The following is a 22,337-nucleotide window of genomic DNA, read 5'->3' on the forward strand; positions in this document are numbered from 1 at the left end:
ACATATTTCAAACATAATTTCAATTTAAATTTTGTTTTTTTTAAAAAAAAAAATTATTAACACATATTTAATTTCAAATTTATCAAAATTAAAAAATAAAAAAAATAAAAAAAAAAAAAAAACAAAACTTTAAACAAAATAAAAAAAAAACAAAAAAAAAAAAAGAATTCGTGGTGGTGGCGCCTGGCCAGGCGCCTCTACCACGGTGGCGGCGTCCCGGCCAAGCGCCACCTCCATGGTGGCGACGTCCCGGCCAGGCGCCACCTCCACGGCGGCGGTGTCCCGGCAAGACATCTGCCATCAATTCGTATTTTAACACGGCTAAGTACCTCGTCTTCCGGCGACGATGACGGCTCTTCGGTGTCTCGCGGCGATCCAGTGCTACTCCACATTTTTAGTGAGAGAAAATTTCGTTTCCGGTAAAAATTAAGAAAAGGGCAAGATTGTCAAAGTTTTACAAAATGTGGGCTTTAAGTAGAAAAATATGGGCGATATTTAACAACTCCCCCCATCTAACCCTATCCTAGCCCACCCAGCTCATATGGTGGCCACCTCTACCCAAGATCAAATGTTGTTATTAACTTTTTTTGGTCCTCAAATGACCCGATCCAAACCCGACTAAAGTGATACAAATATTAAAAAAAAGTTATTAAGTACCGACTAGGCCCAAGGCCCACTACTTTTGTTTTTATTCCATTTTAATCCCACTGGCCATACAATAACTCTCATTAAAAAAAGCAATGACTAGCAAATATAGAGCTTTTATTTAAAGGCAAAGGAAACTTTACAGTGTAGTCATAAATCATAATAACTGATTATGGTAATTTTTTTTTTTTTTTTTTTTTTTTGGAAAAAGACTGATTATGGTATTAAAGTAAGACTGTAAGACAATATGGAAAATAGAACTATGAAGAACTGCATATGGTATTAAACGCCAGTAGCGACAGTACTTTGTACAGCAGCCAAGGTGTGGTGAATGCATGATTGCTTCAAGATATATACCCCAACACAAGTAAAAGCATAAACAAGCGAGACCTTAATATTAACTACATAGCCTCACAGGTTTACTCTGAGAATCGACAGGAGTCAGTCGGAATACAGTAACTACTGACCAATGCACCAAGATATAGGATGGATTACTGCAGTTATTCAATAAAGAAATTTTCCTGAAGACCTACTATTACATATAAGGAGACCGCCTGAGTGGATTCTCTCCCGCTGTATCCATCTTTCCGAAAGGAAACCCTCATTGCTTGTAAGCTTTAGATAATCATCTATATCCACCAGCGATTTTCTGGGCACTCGAGATAAAAGTTGGCTTTTGTAGCTCTCAACCTCTCCAGATTTGCTATTTTTTCCTACATCCAAAGAGAAGCTATTGGCAACTCCAGGACTCCAACTCCCACGGCTACTTTTGGAACTTGAACTTTGATCTTGCTCATTCCCAGCAGTCATCTGCCAATCCAATGTAGAGTATTAAAAAATGTTGTTATAGGCAACTTCAATAGTGAGACTTATATTGGATCCCAACATAGTTTTCTACATGCCACTTTACAATCTCACATGATCACTAATTGTTGAACTCCATTTTCCAAAAACAAGACTCTTATGACCCACAATCTTTTTTACGTTTACTTCAGTGTTGAAAAAAAAGTGTGAACATTATCATGACTTGAAACAACCATTTAATGGAAATGGTTTTACTCAGAAGCCTGAGAGTCTAGAATCCACCAGTGACGAGCCACAAACCAAGAAATTTCAAGACCCTCTTGAGATCTCCATTGGAGATAACCAATTGGCAACAAGGTTATTTGTTTAAAAAAAATTCTATGAAAGCAATCCCCAATTGCTAGGAAAGAAAGGAAAATCTCCACTAAACCTTTGCCATTTTGGTTTTACCACAGAAAACAGAGATGAAAAAATTGACTGTCAGCAATAATCAACAGCAGTTTTTTCTCATCTTTAAAATTGTTAATTTAGTATAGCAACAAAGTTTTTAGCCAAATAGCCACATTGGTTTGGATGGAAAATTATACTCTCTAGTCTCTCAATCTCACCACAACTGTCCTAGAAGACCGAACATCCATTCAAATACAATGAAATGACCAAACTATTACCTGTATCTAAACAACCATTGGAGTTTAGCACTATTACATGATTAAAGCTAACAGTTACAGAGTGGAATGTTGGAAATTTTTTGTAACACCCAACCAAATTGAAAGTAGTATGGTAAAGGGTATAAAGAAGGAAGTAATTTACTTGTCGCACTAGTAATTTACCTTTTAATCTTTTGAGATAAACCGTCTACTATTACATTAATTCAGTCAATTAAGCTTTGCCTTCTATAGTTCTGTTAACTATGACCACTTCAATGCTTGAACAAACCTCTTTTATCCAACAATAGAAGAGTAAATGCTATAGGAGAGTAAGGAGACCATACGTGTGTTTTTATTTTATTTTTTTACTATGTATGGTCTCCTTACTCTCTCCTATAGCATTAGCTCTTCTATGACCAGGTTTTGCTTCACATTGACTAAGATACTTCAATCTTGAACAAACTTCCAAAAGCACCCACCCTACCAAATATAAAGAAATTTAAAAAATAACAATAAATAAATAAATTGACAATTTGTGTGGGCTGATCAGTTGTTCTCTTCCTATCTAAGTTTTCCTTGAATACTACGGCAGTTGTGGACTTAAGGTTCTTGATAGACAACATGCATAATAAAAATAAAAAAGCACACTTAAGGTGGTCATATGCTTTTTGTGGCCTAGAAGAAGCGAATTTGATGAAGAATTACTCATCTGTAAGGTAAGCATCAGTACTCAATTTTCCTGCATTATAACCCTATCACCTCATCTACTACTTGTTCCCCACCAAACTAAGTCTCATAAGTGCCATATTATTAACTATAAGGCTGCTGGATATTATCAAAAGAAAAACGTCAATACCAAAGGGTATGGTTACCAAGGCAAATGCAATGGTGCCATGCTTATGGCCATTATCTCTATATTATCACGAAAAAATTCTGCAAACCCATCCTACCCTCCCACCACCATCCAACCCACAACAATTACCCAAAGCAAACATGGCCATGGTAACCCACCTCACCTCAGCCCCCTATTAGTTGTTAGATATTAGAGCTTCTCACCATGTCCCTTATGGTCTAACTAGCTAGGGGCCCTTCTTTTATTTTAGCCTTGTCTATTGTCAAAGCTCTGGCAATTAATTGGCATCATAGATTCATAAACTTGGCCATCCATCTTTAGCTATTTTCAAATTATTATGTTCATGATTTAAACGTTTAAATTTTTAATTGTGAATTTTGTCAATGTAATAAGAGTCATAAGCTCCCTTTTGTCGATCAATTTTAGTTTCTCATTTCTCTTGAGCTTGTTTACATTGATTTATGGACATCTCCAAATTATTTTATAATTGGATTCAGATATCATGACATTATAGTTGATCATTTCGTGAATTACATATGGATTTTTCCACTCAATAATTTTAACACAAAATCAGTGTTCATTAGGTTCAAAGCATTAGTTCAGAATTTTTTTTTTTTTTGAAAGGCAACTAAATATGTCTTATTCTAATAATGGTGGAGAAACCAACAAATAGGAATTTAGGCAATATTCTATTGTATCATGTGGTTCATTAAATTTAAACATATTGATAGCAATTAGAAATCATTTTGACAAAATGTCTCAGATCTTGATTATAATTTTAAGTAAAAGCAAAGTCAAACTGTTACTCTTTATATTGAACATACCCTGAAAATCCTCGATATGTCAAGGTGGGGGGGGGGGGGGGGGGTGTTAACCGGTAACAACTTCTCTTGTCGAAGTAACACAGATCAATGCTTTGAATCAAGATAAAATGTGAAAGCTTTTCATTTGGTACATAGTTGTTACACTTGGTGACATGAAATAGTAAAGCAAGTGATACAATTTTTTCTATAGCTTTTATAAGGCGTTCCACACCAAATCATAATAGAAATCGCTGTTGGTAACTTTGCAATCATGCGGAGCATCATTTGCAGATTATCCCATTATTATTGACCAATTATAATTAATCAATTATGGAAAATTGGAAGTAAGCAACTTTGACAAGATAATATGTCAACGATACCACAAACAAGATAGACAGTAATGCATGAACGTAGCAAAATATAAGGTGCAAATATCAAACAGTACATTACCTCCTGTGAACCCTGTAGAACAGTTGTTGGAGTTTTAGGATGTTGCTTATTATCACTGCCCAGAAGAGTAGTACCATCATCACCAGTCTCCCACTTCAACCAAGGAAGAACAACCCCATCCATTTCACCAGGAAGCAAATCAGATCTCATTGGACTTTTAAAAGGCTTTACTGCACCTCCAAAAACAGAACTGGTATCACTCCTTTCACCATCAAATGATGAGATATCAGTTTCTTCAACACTGGAAATAAATTCGTCAATAATTTTATCAGCCTCTTCTACCAATTGCTTAGGCATTCTGGTTGTGTCAGTACTTCTCTGAAATTCACAAATGGAGCGTTTCAGAAACTGTCTACATAAAAGACAAGCAAAAGAATTTTTTCTTGAATGAGATGTGCACTTCCTGTGCATCTAAAGCAGTGAGGAACCCTGGTTAAAATAATATGTACCTTTCTTCCTCTGGCAGCTCTTTTAACAGGAGTGCTCTTTGGATGAGGAAGCAGTTCTCCAACAATTTTTTTTAGCTCTTTACCGCGCTCCTCCTCCAACATTATTTCAGCAAGGAGTTCTTGTTTACGCTTTTCAGACTGACAAGCAGAGGATTAGCACACGGTATTATGGTTACTTGACTTTCAGATCAAAAACAGTTGATAAGCACTCAGCAGTTGAGATGAACCTTACCAAGTTACCATCAAATGATTTCTGACTATAACGAATAATCAACACGTGCATAACTTCAAACTAAATAATTAAGCAATTAGGCATACAATAAGACCTACCTCTTCCAGTTTTGTCTTGTAATTCCTTCTGACAGTTGAAACAGCCTTGAGAGCATCAGAGTCTGTTGACTGAAGACCATTGTTACTAGCCAACTCTGACAGTTGGCTCTCAGCCTTAACCTGTACATACATGCTGTCAGTTATTTTTCTAAGTACTTAGGACAGCTCCCAAAAAGGAAAGCATAAGAAAAAGATAGTCTTGAGCAAATATTAGATAACCCCTCAAACACCTGAAGAGAAACCAAACCTGTCTATAATCTAGCCTAATATCTTTGGCAGGATTTGTATATTCTTTTTGCAATGCTTTGGACCATTGCCCATGTCCACTTGCCTGTGGTTCCTGTATGTCATGAAAAATATAATGAAGGTGAGGTACACATAAGAGTAAGGATTCAGACACATAAAAGACAATCAATTTGGATAACAGCAAGCAAATCATTTATGAAGGTGAGGTACACCGTACACATGAGAGTAAAGATTCAGACACATAAAAAGACAATCAATTTGGATAACAGCAAGCAAATCATTTTACGGTACACAGCACCTCCTTCCTTAATTCATATGTTAAAAAAAATTGAGAAAAAAATTGATGGGGGGAAAAAAAATCCCCACATACGCACTCCAGAACAAGCAAAGAGAATGGCACGAACATAACCTTATTTTGTTTGAAGGCAGTTTGCATGTCCTTCGTTCTCCGGTTAGCATTGTAACAAGCATCATTCCCTTCATCATCAGTTAGGGTGGAGGAATAGCTCTGAGAGATATAAACAAAAGTTTTAGAATATAGTACTGCATAAGCAGGATACCTAGATGCATAAAGATGAATATAAATGTATCAGTACAACACTGAACCACAGACAGAAATGCTCCAGTCAAACAGCTTCTTCAAGATAGGGGTTTCAGGTAAGCAATTTATAATGAAGCTACTGTAGAAAGAGAGATAGGGTGCACTTACAGAGTACCCATCATACGACCTCAAAAAATCTTTCTGGCTAGAGGACCTCCGCAATCCTCTCTGCTGATTAGAAGATGTTGGCTGCATTACAGGCTTTTGTTTGCTCCACATGTTAAGATCTTTGGCTTTCACAAGACTCCTGTTTTTCTGAATGTGTTCATTCTGTAATTCCAAGAAATCAGAAGCCATGTCATACAAAAATCAAGAGAAAGTTACTCGCTAGAAGGTGCTAACACAATCAGCAAAACTTGTTTGCAATAGTACCAATTAAAAAAGAAAAGGAAAGAAAATTAGTTCAGTAAGATGTGTACTCAGGAAGTCTCTTAACATTACCTCTGATGATTTTATTATCTTTCTCAAGTCATATACAATATTTCCTCTGTTTCTCAATACTTGCAACAATGTGAATTTCATGCTTGACACATAGTTTTGATGATTAGTATCTTTAGTTATCTACAAATAAAATTAATAATAGCAAATAATTTTAAAGTATACACTAAAAGTTACCCAACAACAATTTACAAATTAACATTATTACTTTTGATATATCAATATATAAATATGGTCAGAGTTAATAAGTGGATGGTACAAATGATTAGCGTTGCATGCAATACCTCCTCTCTTTTTTTTTTTTTTGTTCGACACACTTAGGGTACTGTACATAGCTTAAAAGTTGAGTGGATGTAGGAAATAGTAGGTTTGTAAAAAGGTGGGTGGGTGTAAGATTGTAAGATGAAGTAGGAGGGAGGATATAAAAGATGGGTGGGACTAAGAAAAATTAAGATTGTCATCACTTGTTCATTGTGAATATTCTTTTTAGTTGATAATTACGAAATATTGAGCAGGTATTCCAATAGTAACAACCAATAAAGGTTTATTTTTATTACTGATAACCATAGAAACGACTGTCATCACTGGTTCTAGCAACATGAAACTTCTGAAGTCACATTATCCATATCAATAAACTCCTCAATTTGCCAGGTTAAAGGAATACAATCCTCTATGACCACTCACACGCAATAAAACATATGTCATTGCTAAATAAAATCAAACCCACATTCATTGGAAAATGAGAGTGTGATATTGAGCAAGTATTCCAATAGTAACAACCAATAAAGGTTTATTTTATTACTGATAACCATAGAAACGATTGTCATCACTGGTTCTAGCGGCATGAAACTTCTGAAGTCACATTATCCATATCAATAAACTCCTCAATTAGCCAGGTTAAAAAATACAATCCTCTATGACCACTCACACGCAATAAAACATATGTCATTGCTAAATAAAATCAAACCCACATTCATTGGAAAATGACGAGTGTGTTTGGATGAGATGTTTTGAAGAATAATGTACTCAAACGTTATTACTAATTCCATTCCTTTATATTGGTTACACTTTCTAATTTTGCCCATTCATTTTTTGCCAGATACACTCTTTTCTTTTTTTCCTATTTTGGCAAAATTGTCTTTACAAAAACACAACACTTTCCTTCTCCCATTTTTCTTACAAAAACCCCACTTACAACACTCTCTCCTACTTTTTCTTAAACATACTCCTCTTTTACACACTCTCCTACTCTACTTGCACATTATTTGTATCAACAAAAGCATACAAACATTTAGGAACATAGATAACCAAGAAAAAATGGTACTTAATAATCTATGTAACAACTGAATTTCCATATTGAATATAGACCATATGGTATTTGAAGCATCAAACTTATTTATCATCTTCTTTTGACCAAAGATTCATAGACCTTGACCATGTCCAATTTGTAAGTTAGACAATAATATATGGTGGTAGAGAAAATGTGTAGTTATGTCATGAAAGTTCAATGCCAATGTCAACTTGTCAAGTAACGCAAATCTATCTCAATTCTCAAGAGTGTGTTATTGCTAACAAATTCCATCAACAGTGTAGTAGTGGGCGTGGAGTGGTAAAATCAATATATTTGATCAGAAACAAAATGAGTACAATACTACTCAGTAGTCCACTTCCCGTAGAAACCATTTTTTTTAATGTTAAAACCATAAGTGACATGAACGTTTGTTTTGTTGTTGATCTATTATACTATCTTCTCTTTATATTATCACCATATTTTCAATTTCCATTTCGGTTTAAATGTTTGTTCTGTTGTTGATCTATTAATAATCCTCTTATTTACTTTAAAGTCCGCCTTAATTATAGAGTAAATTCCACAAATCTTATTATTTTGTAGGAAAACTTTTCTAAGGTCAACAGGGACGCTTGTAGGTGATTTGTGTTTATGAAGATGCAGAAGGGTGGTTAAATAAATTAATTAGTTTGAACACTTCTTTTCTCATATACAAGCATAACAGTTTTGAATACACACTCTATCTAATCTTCTGCCTCATAATAATAGTCCACTAATACCTCCATGTCATTGTATAGGGTTGAAAACTAATGAGGAATCTATGGCCCCGTTTGGTTTGACGTAAAACATTTTCAATGAAAGATTAGTTTTCACGGAAAACATATTTTGAAGGAAAACCTCAAATTACATTCAATTTTCCTTTGATTAGTTCCTTACAAGAAAAGTTATAGAAAAATTAAAGATAGGAGGTGAAGATGTGATGGTGGATGAGAGAAAACTAAAAAGAAGTTAAGGAAGAAGGAGGAAAATGTGACTTCCCTTGTTTTATAAACGAAAATGTTTTTCACCATTAATGATGCAATTTCCCACTCCGACCCTTCACAAAGCAAACAAAGGAATATAGGATAAAATGGAAAAATTGTTTTTACACCAAACCAAACGGGGCCTATGGTGAAAACCACGTATTTTTTTCTGGTTTTTTTTATTAATAGTTGCAATAATTAAACATAAACACTTATCTTCAGAACTTAAATATTAATATCTTTTCATATATATATATATATATATATATATATATATATATATATATATATATATATATATATATATATATATATAGGTTTGGCTTGAAATGTATTTTCAAAATATCAAATTTTTTTGTATCTTATTAACATCTTTACTTTTCTATTAAAGAAAACTATAAAAAGTTGATTTTTAAAATTATACAATGAGATCAACCCAACAATATTTTACGTAATATCTTATTTTCATAACTTAATAAAAAAATTATAGTCAAATTTAGTACTCTCTATGTTCGTTACATTTTGACTTTTATAATTGACTTATAAAAACTCCTAGTAAAAACACACACAAACATAAAACTTCAAAACCATATAATGTGGGGATTGTGTTAGATTGGCTTGATATGTATTTTCAAAATATCAAAATTTTATAATTTTCCATCATATTTAATTGATTGTATTCATGATTAAACATGTGCATTAGAGATTGTAACAATCAAAATGTAACATATAAAAAGGACAGAGGGGCACATAATACTCCGTAGTGTAAAAGTCCAATCCCTGTGATCATAAAGAACGAAGGAAAATTGAATTACATTGACATGAAATTTCTCAAAACATTACCCACAAACTCAACTCACAACTATTACCATTATTTATTACCGTCTACCAAATTGGCATATAATCTATGGCATCAAGACCATTAAAAAATAGCTTTACAAAACAGTGCATATATACACAAAACTGCAATCATACAAACAAAATCCATCATCAATGTCCAAAAGTTAATATACCCAACATAATGAGTACTTACTTTCTCTCAACATTGATTTATACTCCAATAGGAAAAAAAAAAAAAATACTACGTATATATTAATAATTTAATATCCAAGGTCCTATTTAATTAAACTAGCAATTTCAATTTCAATCCCCCAAACTGACCCACATCCATGTATCACATCAACTTTAAATTCCGCCAAAAATTCAAAACTTCCAACCAAATTAATCAATCAAAACCCCTAATTCTCGAAAATCACAACAAAATTAAAAATCCTTGATAAAATTTCATACCTCAGAATCGCTAATTTGATAATTCCGAACAACAGAAAGCGACCGCCTCCTTCTAGAAGCACTACCATCAAAATCGCCATTTCTCTCACCTAAATTCTTACTCCTCAGCTCACCAACCCTAGCCCCACGCCTAGAAACCGACCTTCCTCTCCGATGCGACGCCGTTTTATCATCTCTACTCGCAGAAGAAACCTCATAAGAAGTAGTTCGCCCTCTTTCACCAATATCACTCGACGAAAACATCTCAATCGCAAGATCATCGAGACTAATTTCAGGAACACCAGAACCTCGTACTGTATTTACAAATTTACCCCTACGACTCGCCGACGGTGGTTCCTCCGGCGAGACCTCCGCCGGAAGTCCGTGCGAAAAGCGGCTGACACTCCGTGAACGGCGGTGGTGCGACGACGATGTTGTGGAGTTCCGACTAGTACTGGAGTTGGAATTGGAGTCTCCTCCGATTGATGTTCGCCGAGTCGTCGACCTGAATGCTGCCGTCGCCATTGTTGATGGAGTAGAGAGAAACTGAGAGAGTTGAATTAGGGTTTAGGGATTGTGAGTGAAGAACATTTTTGAAGGAGAGAGAAAATTTTGAGCAAAAATGGCGTTGTGTTTGTTCACGGGAAGGAGCTGAATGGAGTTCTTCAAAGTAGTATAATGGCGGAGAAGACGAAATTTGGGGGATTTGAAATTGTGTCGTACTTTAATTTTTATACGTACTGAATATTTTATTTTTGGAGCGTTGTATTAATTGATTTGTTAATGTTGTTAATTTGAAATGGTAAGAATTTGATTTATTATTGTTATTTACAAGTTTACAACCAATACAACCATTTAGGACTGGCAAATTGGCAATAATTTTTGGTTCCCTTGATTCATTCACAATATATGATTTGAAATATTTTATGTATTTATGGAGTATGTTGTTGACCTTGTTTTTTATATTTTTTTTAGAAAATAAAAAAAAAAATAGAAGTGTTTTAGACTTTTTAGGTGTAACTATGTAAGTGTTGGACGGTTAGGTGGTGGTTGATGGTTGATGTTTTTTTTTTTTTTTTTTCTAAGTAAGCATGAGCAATAAATGGAGGTTTGTCAGGTAACAAGCATGTCATGTCATCCTCATGATCGTGTTCAAAGTTAAATGGATTATATGGTTAAATGGGTTATAAACTCATGTTTACCATGCTCAGTTTGTGTTATGATGTTTGATTTTTGATTTTTTTTTCTTAAGTGAGTTATCTCGTGTATTTAAATGTGTCGTGTGATAAATAACTTATTTGTCTCCTCTTTTCTATCCCCTCTATCCTCTCTTAAAAAAAAAACTCTAGCCTTCTTTGTTGATTTTGAAAGGGCTTCCATTGGTTTTTATCGGTAGAAAGCCCCAACCTTTGTTATTTAAGCCCTTTTTGTTTGTTATTTTAGGTTTATAATAATGATTTCTCCGTCGAAAGAAAAGGGTTTTCGACCTCCTTCAAAAACCAAGGTTTTTTCGATCTCCTTCGAAAGACAAGGTTTTTGACCCTTCGTTGAAAGCCATGGTTTTTTTCCTCTTTTCGAGAGGGGATTTCTTTAGCTTTTAATCCGGGATAGTAGATCTAATGGCTTGCCGTGAAAGTGTTTCATTGGTCAAAATTATGCGGGGTCGCAAAGGTTATCAATTTTCAAATATGATCAAATGAATCCGATGGAAATCATCTTCACAACTACAAGGGATCATTAGATTGTCTCTCCAACAAGGCTATATTTTCCAGCGATATAAGCGGGAGATGTTCTACATTGCAAGATCTGCTCGACGATCATAGTTTTTATGATGAAAATTATTAGATTCAAATTACGTATTTGTTGAATTCGTTTATTGTTGTAGATGTCGTATGACTTCTAATAATAAATTAATTTTAATATTAAAAAAAATTAAATGAGTCATGTAGTATTCATCCATTCATTTAAACGTGTCTTAAACCCTTGAAACTAATTCGATTTTTCGAGCCCAATCAGTAATGTGTCAGCTTTTTTCATCTTAAATCAAACATTGGGTTGGATAAAATAAAATTTATGTCCAACCCCGCAAAATTGAGATGGGCTTTTCAAGCCGAAGCAAACTTTAACGAGCCGATTTGCAATCGGAAATCTATTGACAACCTATATGTAACACCTTAGAAATTCCTTTCCTTTAAAATACCTGCATTGCCCTTTTTAAAATACGAAATAGAAAATTCTAAGACATTACCGCCACCATGATAACGGCTAAGGCAATTGTCAAAGACACACGACCGAAGACTCATTTAAAAATCCTTTTTAAAACATAAAACTAATTTCAAAGTCAACCAAATAAAAGTAAATTCAAACCAAAGTCAAACGAAATCAACCTACTACTTGGAACCATTGTAGGCCCTTTCAAAAATCCAAACCAAAATAATTAACAATCTTTGCGTTAGTCCCACAAGCAAATAAATAATATTCAAATCAAATAAGAACATCATATCCTCATAGAAACTAAACAAGATTCTCTCTTCACTCATGCCCTAACATGAATATGCCGCATCACCTGAAAAGCTTCTCTTTACTTTGTCCCCACTACTCGCCATTAGAAATGGGTAGTCGTAGGGCCAAGATAAAGACAAGGCCAACAAACATACAAACACACAATCAGCAATGCTAAGTACATAAGCATAAACAAAACACACTAACATGCATACAACCTAGCATCACACTATATACCTTCTTGCACCTATTTTTTAAGCACACAACATACAACTCAACAATAGACAAATTTAATTGCTTATTTCTTTGATTACGCATCAAACGAGTTTCCCCACTAACCTGCCCCAATAAAAGGGTACTAACACGGGATCTAACTGTGCTAATATAAAAAAGAATCACTCGTAAGTGGCGGAATTCTTGCGCATAATAAAAAGGAAATACAGCGTTCGGTACTTCCAGTAGAAGTTATGGTCAAATATAAAGCTGCATAACTCCTCCCTCCCCATATGTTCATACTCAAGGTATATACGTTCCAAGAGTTTTAGTGCATAACCTTTTTCACTTTACGTTAGTTACATTTTAGACTTGGTGATGACTCTTAATTCACAAAACAATCAATGAATACAATTCATTCAAGTAATCAAACATTTCAATTCAATTCTTGAATAACTAGTGATTACAAATAATTAGTTGTTGAACTCTTTTTAAACTACCTCGGTGTTAAAACACCTTAAGCCCATAATGCACCACAAATCTTATCCCTCAGTGTTCGTTTAAAACACCTTAAGTGCACTTAGGCGCTAAAATATAATTTAATCCTTGTATTCAAAGACACTTAAATAGCTCAATCCTCATGCGTAAAGCATCAATAAAAATTATATGAACCATAATAAAATTCCCTTTTTAAATTCCAAACCAAATTAAACATTTAGTTTAATTAAACAAGCCTTCAATCATGCCAAAAATTATATGAACCATAATAAAATTCCCTTTTTAAATTCCAAACCAAATTAAACATTTAGTTTAATTAAACAAGCCTTCAATCATGCCAACAATAAAAGTGTTGTTCAAGAACAATATTCCATGATCACCAATTCCAACAAATAAATTATTTCAACCAATCATACTTCATAAATAATTCACCAAAACCATTCCAATTCAAAAATCCAATTCAATTCACCTATTACAACCAATTCCTAACATGATACTAATTTGGAATCAACTAAAATAAATCCTAACATGGTTCTACAAGCTTAATAGATATCGCATACGCGTACGTACCTCGTATATGAACTCAAAATCGCCACGACTATAGAAAATTGTTCACTTGGAAGTCTCCTATAACCCACAATTACCAAGAGACATTAATAACTATTCTTAATAAACTTCCATCAATATAAACACACTTTGAAACAATTTTAAACCTTCCAAAACATGCTGAAAATTATTTAGAACCACTTAATTTTATTCCCCACTTAATGGGTAATTAAAATCCTTTAAAAAAAACCTTAATCTAGCCTTTATAAAAACCCTTAAACTTGCTGTAATTTAATTTAAAAATATCAATTTCAATAGTATTAATCAACTACAATTAATTTCTTCCAATAAACATCAATTTAGAAAGCTAGGGTTTAATCAATTTTGGGCTTTTTCATATAAAACAAAATTTAAAAATTATATTTATTAAACATCATTAAAAACATTATAGTTTCATCACACAATACCCAAAATCAATAATTAATCAAAGCTTAATTGAATTTATAAACAAGAATCATATATATATATATATATATATATACACACACAAACACAAGCAAGGGGGAGGGGCTGCTACCGCCCTTCCCGTCGGCTGCTGCTGTTGTCGGTTGACATTGGTGGCGGTGGTCGGCCGGTGGGTGGAAGTGGGTGGTGGTGGAGGTTGCCGACCACCGTGAGGGATACGTGTGTGTGGGTGGTGTGTGTGAAGAAATGGAGAGGGGAAATTAAGGAGGAGAAGTAAGAGGAGAGTGAGTTTATCTTTTTGGTATTATCACCTTGGGCAAAATCTGATTTTTGCTTTTGGGTGAATATTTATACTTTTCTCTAAAACCCTCTTTCTACTTGATTTCCCTTTTTACCTTAATGATTCTCACTTCCACTTAAAATAGTCATTTAACTTTATTTTTAAATCCTTTGACTTTAAAATTCTTTACAATTAAATATGCCCCAAATTTTATTAATATGGAAATAAAATGTTTTCATAACTATTTTAATAATTAATTTAAATTGATGGGTTTTTATTTAAATAAACCTTTTAAAATAATAAAATACCATAAATAATTCATTTCAAATTATAAAAATACGTTATAAAATAATACTTTCATTTATAAACTGTATAAAAATACGGGGTATTACATTATATAGTTTTCAAGTTGAGTAAGCCATTAATGATTAGCTCTAAAACTAAGAATTACTCTGTCTAATTTATTAAGTGTTGCACTTTGATTAACTCACATTTTAAGACATGTGTTTCGAGGTTTTTTTGGAATCCCTCGGGATACAAGTTTTGAATATATCCGAACGGTTGCGGACACTTGCAAAACAACGAATGTTCCGTTTGACAGAATATTCGTCTCCAACGATTAAGTTAGTGATTGGAAAACGAAGTAAATTTAGAGAGAGAAAGTAGAGAGAAGTTGGAGCAATTTAATACTCTTGAATGATATGTCTCCATTCACGCCTCCCATCATAAATGATTGGGGTATTTATAGGGGTAGGAGTGTGTGCCATCTAAGGTTTGGTGACCTAGAATGGTGTGCTCTGATTGGCAGCGCAATCAGGTAAGGACAAGTGTCCTTTGGGAGGCGTCGTTTTAGCGCCTTTCTCGGGATTTGGGCCTCCTGATGCAAGGAGGTCTTTCTCTCATTCAGGTGCTCTCTTGTTTCCCACGTGCCATCTTCATATTAGGACATGTGTCGCCCTGTTATTGGGCCACGTGTCTATATAGGATTGGACCACGTGTTAGGGGTATTTTTACCCTAAACATTTGCCCCTCAGAAGGGGTGGCTCGTACCATACTGGATGCCTCCTCTAATCTTCACTCATCCAGGATTGTTCGAGTATCGGGTTGATGGAGCATTGTTATTAAAAAGAGGCAGACTGTACCGTCCGTCTTAACATGGGATTATCCCTTTAGGCTAACTTCCTTAGTCGGTCCGCCTGATTTCACTGGTGGACTTAAATCTTGAAATCAGTCGGACGGATGGTGCCGCCTGGTATCAGGTACACTTGTTCCGTATTTCTCAGGCCAGTGGCTTGAAGTTGCTGACCTGGCCGTCTATTTTGACGCGCCGTTTGGGCAACTTTACGTCTTCCCCGTCTATATTGATGGAAAGGTTAAATTAACCGTTTGGGCTTCTAGGTTAATTTTTTCAAAAAATAACCGTTTGAGGTTATGGGCGGGAAAAGTGGTTTTACCATTTTGCCCTCATAAATTTGTCTATAAATAGGACTTGTTTGACTTCGTTTTTTCACTTTGGAACTTTGCGAATTTTAGAGAGATAAAGTGTTTTCCCCTCACATCATCAAGAGCTCCGCCGTGTATTAGAATTTTCAGTTCGAGTTTGTTTAGTTTTCTGGTCAACTTTCAAGATCTTCAAAGTCTTCCAAATTTTTCTACTCGTATAGAGGTAATTGTTTACTTTTCTTTACTTCTTCCTTTTTTCATACTTGTTTTATTTTTTAAACACAAACTGGCACAATACTCGGCTTCGTTTGTTTCTCCTCATGAGGTCGGTCGTTCTCTTGGGAGTGAGGAGTCTAGAGTGGACGGAGACGACTCCTCCTCTCTTTGGAGTGGGTCCATTTGTAGTGCGTACCAACTCACCCCCACCTATTCTTCTCCGACCCTGCAGTCGAGCATGGCGTGTACAACGCAAACGTATGAGCCGTGGTGCCCTCAGAAATCCGGACGGCAGTATGGTGGATCCTTTAGTCCCTTTTGACCCAAGTAACACGGACGGGAAAAGTACGGGCGCCACAGTTAGTGGTAGTGCCTGTTTTGTGGTGGAGGTGACCGCCTCCTTTTCTGAGCGATAAGCTCAGTAAGGCACTTCTTCTCGAACCTCTTCTAGGGAAGCATCCGGGCGAAATTCGGTACAACGCCTCTCCCAATATACCAGCTCGGTCCTGATGTCGTCCGAGTTGCCATCTTCTGAAAGGCATCCTTCAAGAAATCAAGCGGACGCTAGGTCCAATCGAGGGGGATCGTCCGACCAAAATCCCTAACAAACCTCAATCCAAACTACCAGGTCGGCCGGGCCTAGAACTGGAATACATATCTCTAAGCCGTCCGACCAGCCCCCTCGCAGCGCTCCTCCTTCAGGAAATCAGGGGGACGTTGAGGGGAAGAAAGATAAGGTAAAAAACCCTTGGTGCCTGAGTTCGGCTCCAAGAAAAGGAGCTCGGCCGAGGCTGCTGCTTTGGACATAGAGTTGTCCTCTGAGTTCGGCTCGGCCAAGGCCCCTGAACCCTAGGCCGCCAAACAAGAAGCTGAATTCGGACGCTGCTCAGGCGACCGAAGAAGCCAATGCTGAAAACTTCAAGGACCCATATGCCTGTACAGTCGGTGACGTTTCCCTTGGCTTCTTACACCATAAATTTGAGGAGTTTAGCGAACTCCTCCAGCTTGGAGAAGGTTACCAGATCGTGGCGCCGAGCCGCTCATATTTGGTGGCCACTTGGGAAGGAAGGAGGCAACGGAGTAAATGCTTCAGCGTCTACCGTGCCGCCTTGGAAGTGGGCCTTTGCTTCCCCTTACATCCATTCGTCTAGGCTCTCCTGGACGAATACAACATTGCAATTTTCCCCGAACAGCTGAGTAAACATTTTTGGCTATCTAGTGGTGTGCCTTCGGCAAGGCTTCAAGTCGGACGTCCTAGGTTTTTGTGAGATGCACTCGATGGTCTGGTTGGATTATGAGACGGACGACTGGTTTGTTCTGAGTACCAAGAAAGAGTATCTGGTGGTTCTGCATAGGCCGTTCAAGTGGCGCGACTGGAAGCACCAATTCTACCACATCAGAACTAACAACGATGAATTTAACCTACGTATGAATTGCTTCAATGTCGAGCCTATCCAGCTCGGACGTGGGATGCATAAATCCACTAAGTCGCCCGTCCACCCTGACCACGCTTTTCAACTTGAGTATTTTAGGGTAAAAAAGGTGGTCAAGAATGGGAAGTCTGTGACTGTGCCGTCCAACTAGATCCTATTAGCCGACTGGCTTAGGAACCCGATATTCATGTCGGTCTGCGGCCTATACCCAAACTACCCCCAAGGTGGAACCTTGTGACTTGACTATTCGAATATCCTTTGTAACTTGAAAATGTTCTAACACTTCTTCTTTTTTCTTTTTCAGGCAAAGCTCTTGTAATGTTGGACCCTGAACAGAAAGGAGAGACCAACATGTCCAAGTTCGACATGGTACGGTACGAATTTCGCCAGCAGCAGTACGACCAGTCTAAGGAGGTACATATGACTTTCCGTTTAGTTTGTTTTTTTTATGTTTTTTTTATATGTGGCCGAGCTGGTATGTTGGAAAGGATATCCTTTCCAATTTCGCTCGGACGCCACTTTTTGACTTCATCGTCGAGCTGATATGTTGGGAAGGGTATCCTTTCCAATTTCACTCGGACGCTACTCTTTGACTTTATTGCCGAGCTGATATGTTGGGAAGGGTATCCTTCTCAATTTTACTTGGACGCTATTTTCTTTAACATGATGCCGAGTTGGTATGTTGGGAAGGGTGTCTTTCTCAATTTTACTTGGACGTTGTTTCTTATTTTGGCTTTCTGTTCCTTTCAGGCGTCCACTCCCACTCTTAGGGCAAAGAGGAAGCATTCGACTTCTGCTTCCAAGGACGGACAACCTTCGAAGTCTAGAAAGACAGCAGCCTCAAAGGCTAAGTCTTCCCCTCAAGCGGCCAAGACCATGTCACAGACTGCTTTAAAAAGCAGTCTAAAGGAGAGTCACCCCAGCTGACACCTAGTGGGATCTCCAAGTTCGTGGTCCCGCAAACTGAGGCGGTGCACGATGAATTCGTCCACATGGGCAAAGAGGGTAAGTCGTCCCCATCTAAAATGACCGGCAACACAGCCTCGACTCCGCATGTCGAGGTGATTGAAAAATTTGAGTGGCAGAAGGATTCTACACAGTCGGCCGAAGAGCAACTCAGTCGTACTCAAGAAGTAGGGGATCAGCCGCTGCCCCCTCACTCGGCGATGTTTAACATTCCATCCTTCTCGGACGGTACATAAGACATAAACATGCTTCTTAACTGTATTTTGATAGATTGTTTTAACGATCTAACTTCTTTTCATGGCTGCCACAAATATAGCCGAGGAGATAAATATGAAGTTACCCACTCAATTGCTTACTGGAGCTGACTAGAAGGCCATCAAGGAGACTATGCTCAAGGCCATCCCTAAGGAGCAGCGGGAGAAGTTCCGCGGGATTGAGGAGGGCTCCCTCGGTCCCATGACCAACTGTAGCGCTGAGGTAACTACGCTTTGCCTAAGCTTCAACACTTAGCTTTATTTTTATAATTTGATCTAACTCATTTCCCTACTAATGCAGATCTTCCTTAGGCTCAGTGCTTTCCTAGACTAGAAGGCCAAAAAGATTGAGAGGATCAGGGAGGCATGGGTCAAAATAAGACGGATCTCCAATGAAAATACTGGGACAATTTCTATGCAGGAGATCGGGCACCAGTCGGCCATCAACGCGCTATAAGAGAAGTCGGCTCGGCAAAATGAGGACATCGTCAAAATGGGCGATGCCCTTGAGCAAGAGCAACTGGCTCAGGTGACTCTTTAGAAAGAGAGGAAGAGGTGGAGGCCAATGCTTCTCAGTGGAAAGAGGGCTTTGAAGCCTCTGAGAAGCTGAAGACCGAGTTGGACGCTACCCTCCAGGTTCTCCAGGCGGCCCTGGACCAAGTGGACTCCCTCAGCTTGAGGTTGAGCGCTTGAACAAGTCCATTGCGGACTTGTCTAAGCAATTAGAGACGCCGCGGCGATTGATCATGAAGAGGTCGTCCAAATTGAGCATAAGGCCGAGCAACGACTGAAAGGCCGTTTCTATGAGGCGTTTTCTATGATGTCGGTGAAGTGGCTTATTATCAGGAGCGTTTTGCCCGCCGACTGGAGCACGTCTCCCTCAAAGAGGAGGCGGACTGACGAGTCGAGGAAGCGTATGCAAATGATTCTTCAGTTGTATGAAGGCCTCCTCAGCCTCCTCTGTCCACTCAAACATTGCTTTTTTCTTAATTGTTTGGGTAAAAAATAGCGGCACTTATGCCCTGATCTTGCCAGAAATTGTCTGAGTGTAGCTAAGCAGCCGGTCAGTCTCTGAAATTCTTTATGTGTCTGGGCGATTTCATGTCTAAGACTACCTAGATCTTTTCAGGATTGTCCTCAATGCCGCGCTAATCAATCAAAAATCCGAGAAATATGTCGGACTCAACACCAAAGACACACTTCTTTGGATTTAACATCATCTTATGCCGCCTGAGTTCGGTAAATGTTTCTTAGAGGTCACTCAGATGATCGGCCGGCTTCTTTGATTTAACAATCATCTCATCAATATAAGCCTCCATATTCTAGGCGATCTGATCTCTGAAAGCCTCCATATTCCGGCCGATCTAATCTCAGAACACCGTATTCACAAGTCTCTGAAATGTGGCAGGGGCATTCTTCAAGCCAAATGGCATAACTTTGTAACAATACAACCTCTGCTCGGTCACAAACGCTGTTTTTTCTTGATCTTCTTCCCACAAAGGGATTTAATGGAAACCAGAGTATGCGTCCATAAAGCTCATCAGGGCATGCCCGGCCGTTGAATCAACCAGGCAGTCAATTTTAAGCAAGGGAAAGGTATCCTTAGGGCATGCCTTGTTGAGAGCAGTGTAATCCACGCACATCCGCCAAGTTCCATTCGACTTTTTGACCAAAACTACATTGGCCACCCAGTCAGGGTAATAACATTGCCGAATGAAACCAACGTCTAGCAGTTTCTTCACTTCGGTCGCGGCCGCGATTTCTTTCTTCACCATGATTTCTCTTTTTCTGTCGTTCAGGCTTTACGGCTGGAGTCATAGCTAGCTTATGAACTACTAAGTCTGGGCTTATACCCGGCATCTCATGAACTTCAAATGAAAACACATCTTTGAATTCAATTCACTAAGTCATCTCCAAGCAAGCCCATGGTCATAGTGTCCACTTTGACTGTCCAATCAAGCTGGTCTGGGTCGAGCAGTATGTCTGTATGATTGCTGGCCGGCTGCGGCCTCTACTCTTCTGGTCGGCCAACGATCATTAGCTGTTATGCTTGTTCTTTCTTGATCGACTTACATTTCTTGCCGACCTGGTATGCTTGGAGTGAACCTTCTTTGGAGTTTTTCTCGGCCGCTTTTCCATGTCCGTGTGATGTTGGTTTCACGGCCAGTTGATTACATTATTTTTCCATCTTTTGGTTTTCCTAGATAGAACCTATCTTTCCATTTGACCGCTCAAACTTAATCAGCATCAAGTGAGGGACGATTACAGCCTTTGCTGAGTTCAAAGTAGGGCGGTCAATGATGACATTATAGCCAGTGAGTTGTTTAACAACTAGGAGATAAACGACCATGTCCCTTCCTTCTCCCTCCTCCTCAAATCGGACAGGCAAGTATACTCATCCGATCGGGTGGAAAATGCTCCCACCGAACCCAACCAACGGGAGGGATATATTCTTTAGGGAATCTTCTAGACACTTCAAATTCTTTAGACAAGCTGTTTCGGGGTTTTCTGATGTCCTGCGGGAGAGTTACAATTCTGAGACTGGAACCGGACGCCTGTACCTGCAAAACAAACGGATGCTCCGGATGATTGGAGATCCGCCTCCGACGGTCAAGTTAGTACTTGATTAAGGAGTAATTAATGCGGAAATTAAAGTGATTGGGTCTCTCTAGGTGAGAGAGTTTAATGTGTGTAATCTGCGTTTTTTCCCTTAATGAGGATTAAGGGAGGTATTTATAACCTCGGGAAACGTGCCAATCTAGGTTTAGGTTAACCTTGGGCTGATTGGGCTTCCCACGGAAGTTGGGCCTAGGTGACCGGTTATCCCAAGTGTCATGGGAAGGACACGTGTCGTGTCGTAATTGGTCCATAGTGGACGGATCATTGCTTGACACGTGGCAGGCTCCTATTGGCCCATGTGACGGACACATGGCGGAACCTGGTTGGTCCACTTGTTAGATGGTGATTGGTGGGGAAAAATCCCCTAATCATTTGCCCCTCACAGGTGGCACGTGACTAGTCACGTGTTACCTGTGACAGGTATCGCCCTGTAACAGGCAACGGCCTGCTACAGGTGTCACTCGGCGAGAGGCCGAGAGATTCTCCCGCCAAAATTTTGAATTCTTGAAGTGACCCTTCGCCTTCTCACTTCGCCTATATAAAGGAGTGTTGACTTCGGTCATTTTCACACTTGAAAACTTTGTGAGAGAACATTCGGACCCCTGAACTTGCTCTGACATTTTGGATCCTTTCTGCCTACCGCCTGCTCTGACAAGCCGACTGCAAAGGATTTTCAGAACTTCATCAATCGTCACTCGTTCAGGTAACCGTCAGTTCTCTTACTCTTAATTTTCTCTTTACTTTATTCTTTTTTGAAATGGCACCACGGAAGCACACGACACGACCTAGGTTAGTGATCAGCCGGTCACCGGGGACGGCTGAATCTAGGACTAGGAGTGTCGCCTGCCCTTTTCTGGACCCATCTTTGCCCTTTATACAAAGTCTGACTGTATCTGTGTCTATGTAGAGCATGATGGCCAGAACAAAAAAGACTGCCAGGATCTCAAACTCAGACGGCTCCTCCCACAGGGTGCCGATTAGTGAAACATCTGACCAGGCGCCAGATGTGGAAGTGAAACAAAGTGGCTTGAAAGCCGGCAGTTCTGAGGGAGGAGTC

General features: G+C 38.2%; 1 protein-coding gene across 1 annotated transcript; it reads right to left on the bottom strand.

Annotated features, from left to right (window-relative positions):
* Positions 1–895: 895 nt before the first annotated feature.
* LOC110702864 lies at positions 896–11,323 on the bottom strand. The gene is made up of 8 exons (XM_021880608.1): positions 9,867–11,323; positions 5,937–6,098; positions 5,637–5,735; positions 5,229–5,321; positions 4,982–5,101; positions 4,652–4,789; positions 4,203–4,520; positions 896–1,455 (listed from the first exon to the last, which is right to left on the bottom strand). The coding sequence occupies exons 1-8, from the start codon at positions 10,368–10,370 to the stop codon at positions 1,150–1,152; spliced, it is 1,740 nt and encodes a 579-aa protein (XP_021736300.1). The 5' UTR covers positions 10,371–11,323; the 3' UTR covers positions 896–1,149.
* Between the last annotated feature and the right edge of the window lie 11,014 nt (positions 11,324–22,337).

Source organism: Chenopodium quinoa, unplaced genomic scaffold (assembly GCF_001683475.1).
Source record: "Chenopodium quinoa cultivar QQ74 unplaced genomic scaffold, ASM168347v1, whole genome shotgun sequence".
Taxonomy (NCBI): domain Eukaryota; kingdom Viridiplantae; phylum Streptophyta; class Magnoliopsida; order Caryophyllales; family Amaranthaceae; genus Chenopodium; species Chenopodium quinoa.

Excerpts from the sequence above, each read along its gene's own strand:
- LOC110702864 (XM_021880608.1), bottom strand. The coding sequence starts at position 10,370 with ATGGCGACGGCAGCATTCAGGTCGACGACTCGGCGAACATCAATCGGA. Across the intron at positions 4,521-4,651 it reads GAGCTGCCAGAGGAAGAAAG|AGAAGTACTGACACAACCAG; the intron begins GTACATATTATT and ends TGTGAATTTCAG. Across the intron at positions 1,456-4,202 it reads TTCTACAGGGTTCACAGGAG|ATGACTGCTGGGAATGAGCA; the intron begins GTAATGTACTGT and ends TTGGATTGGCAG.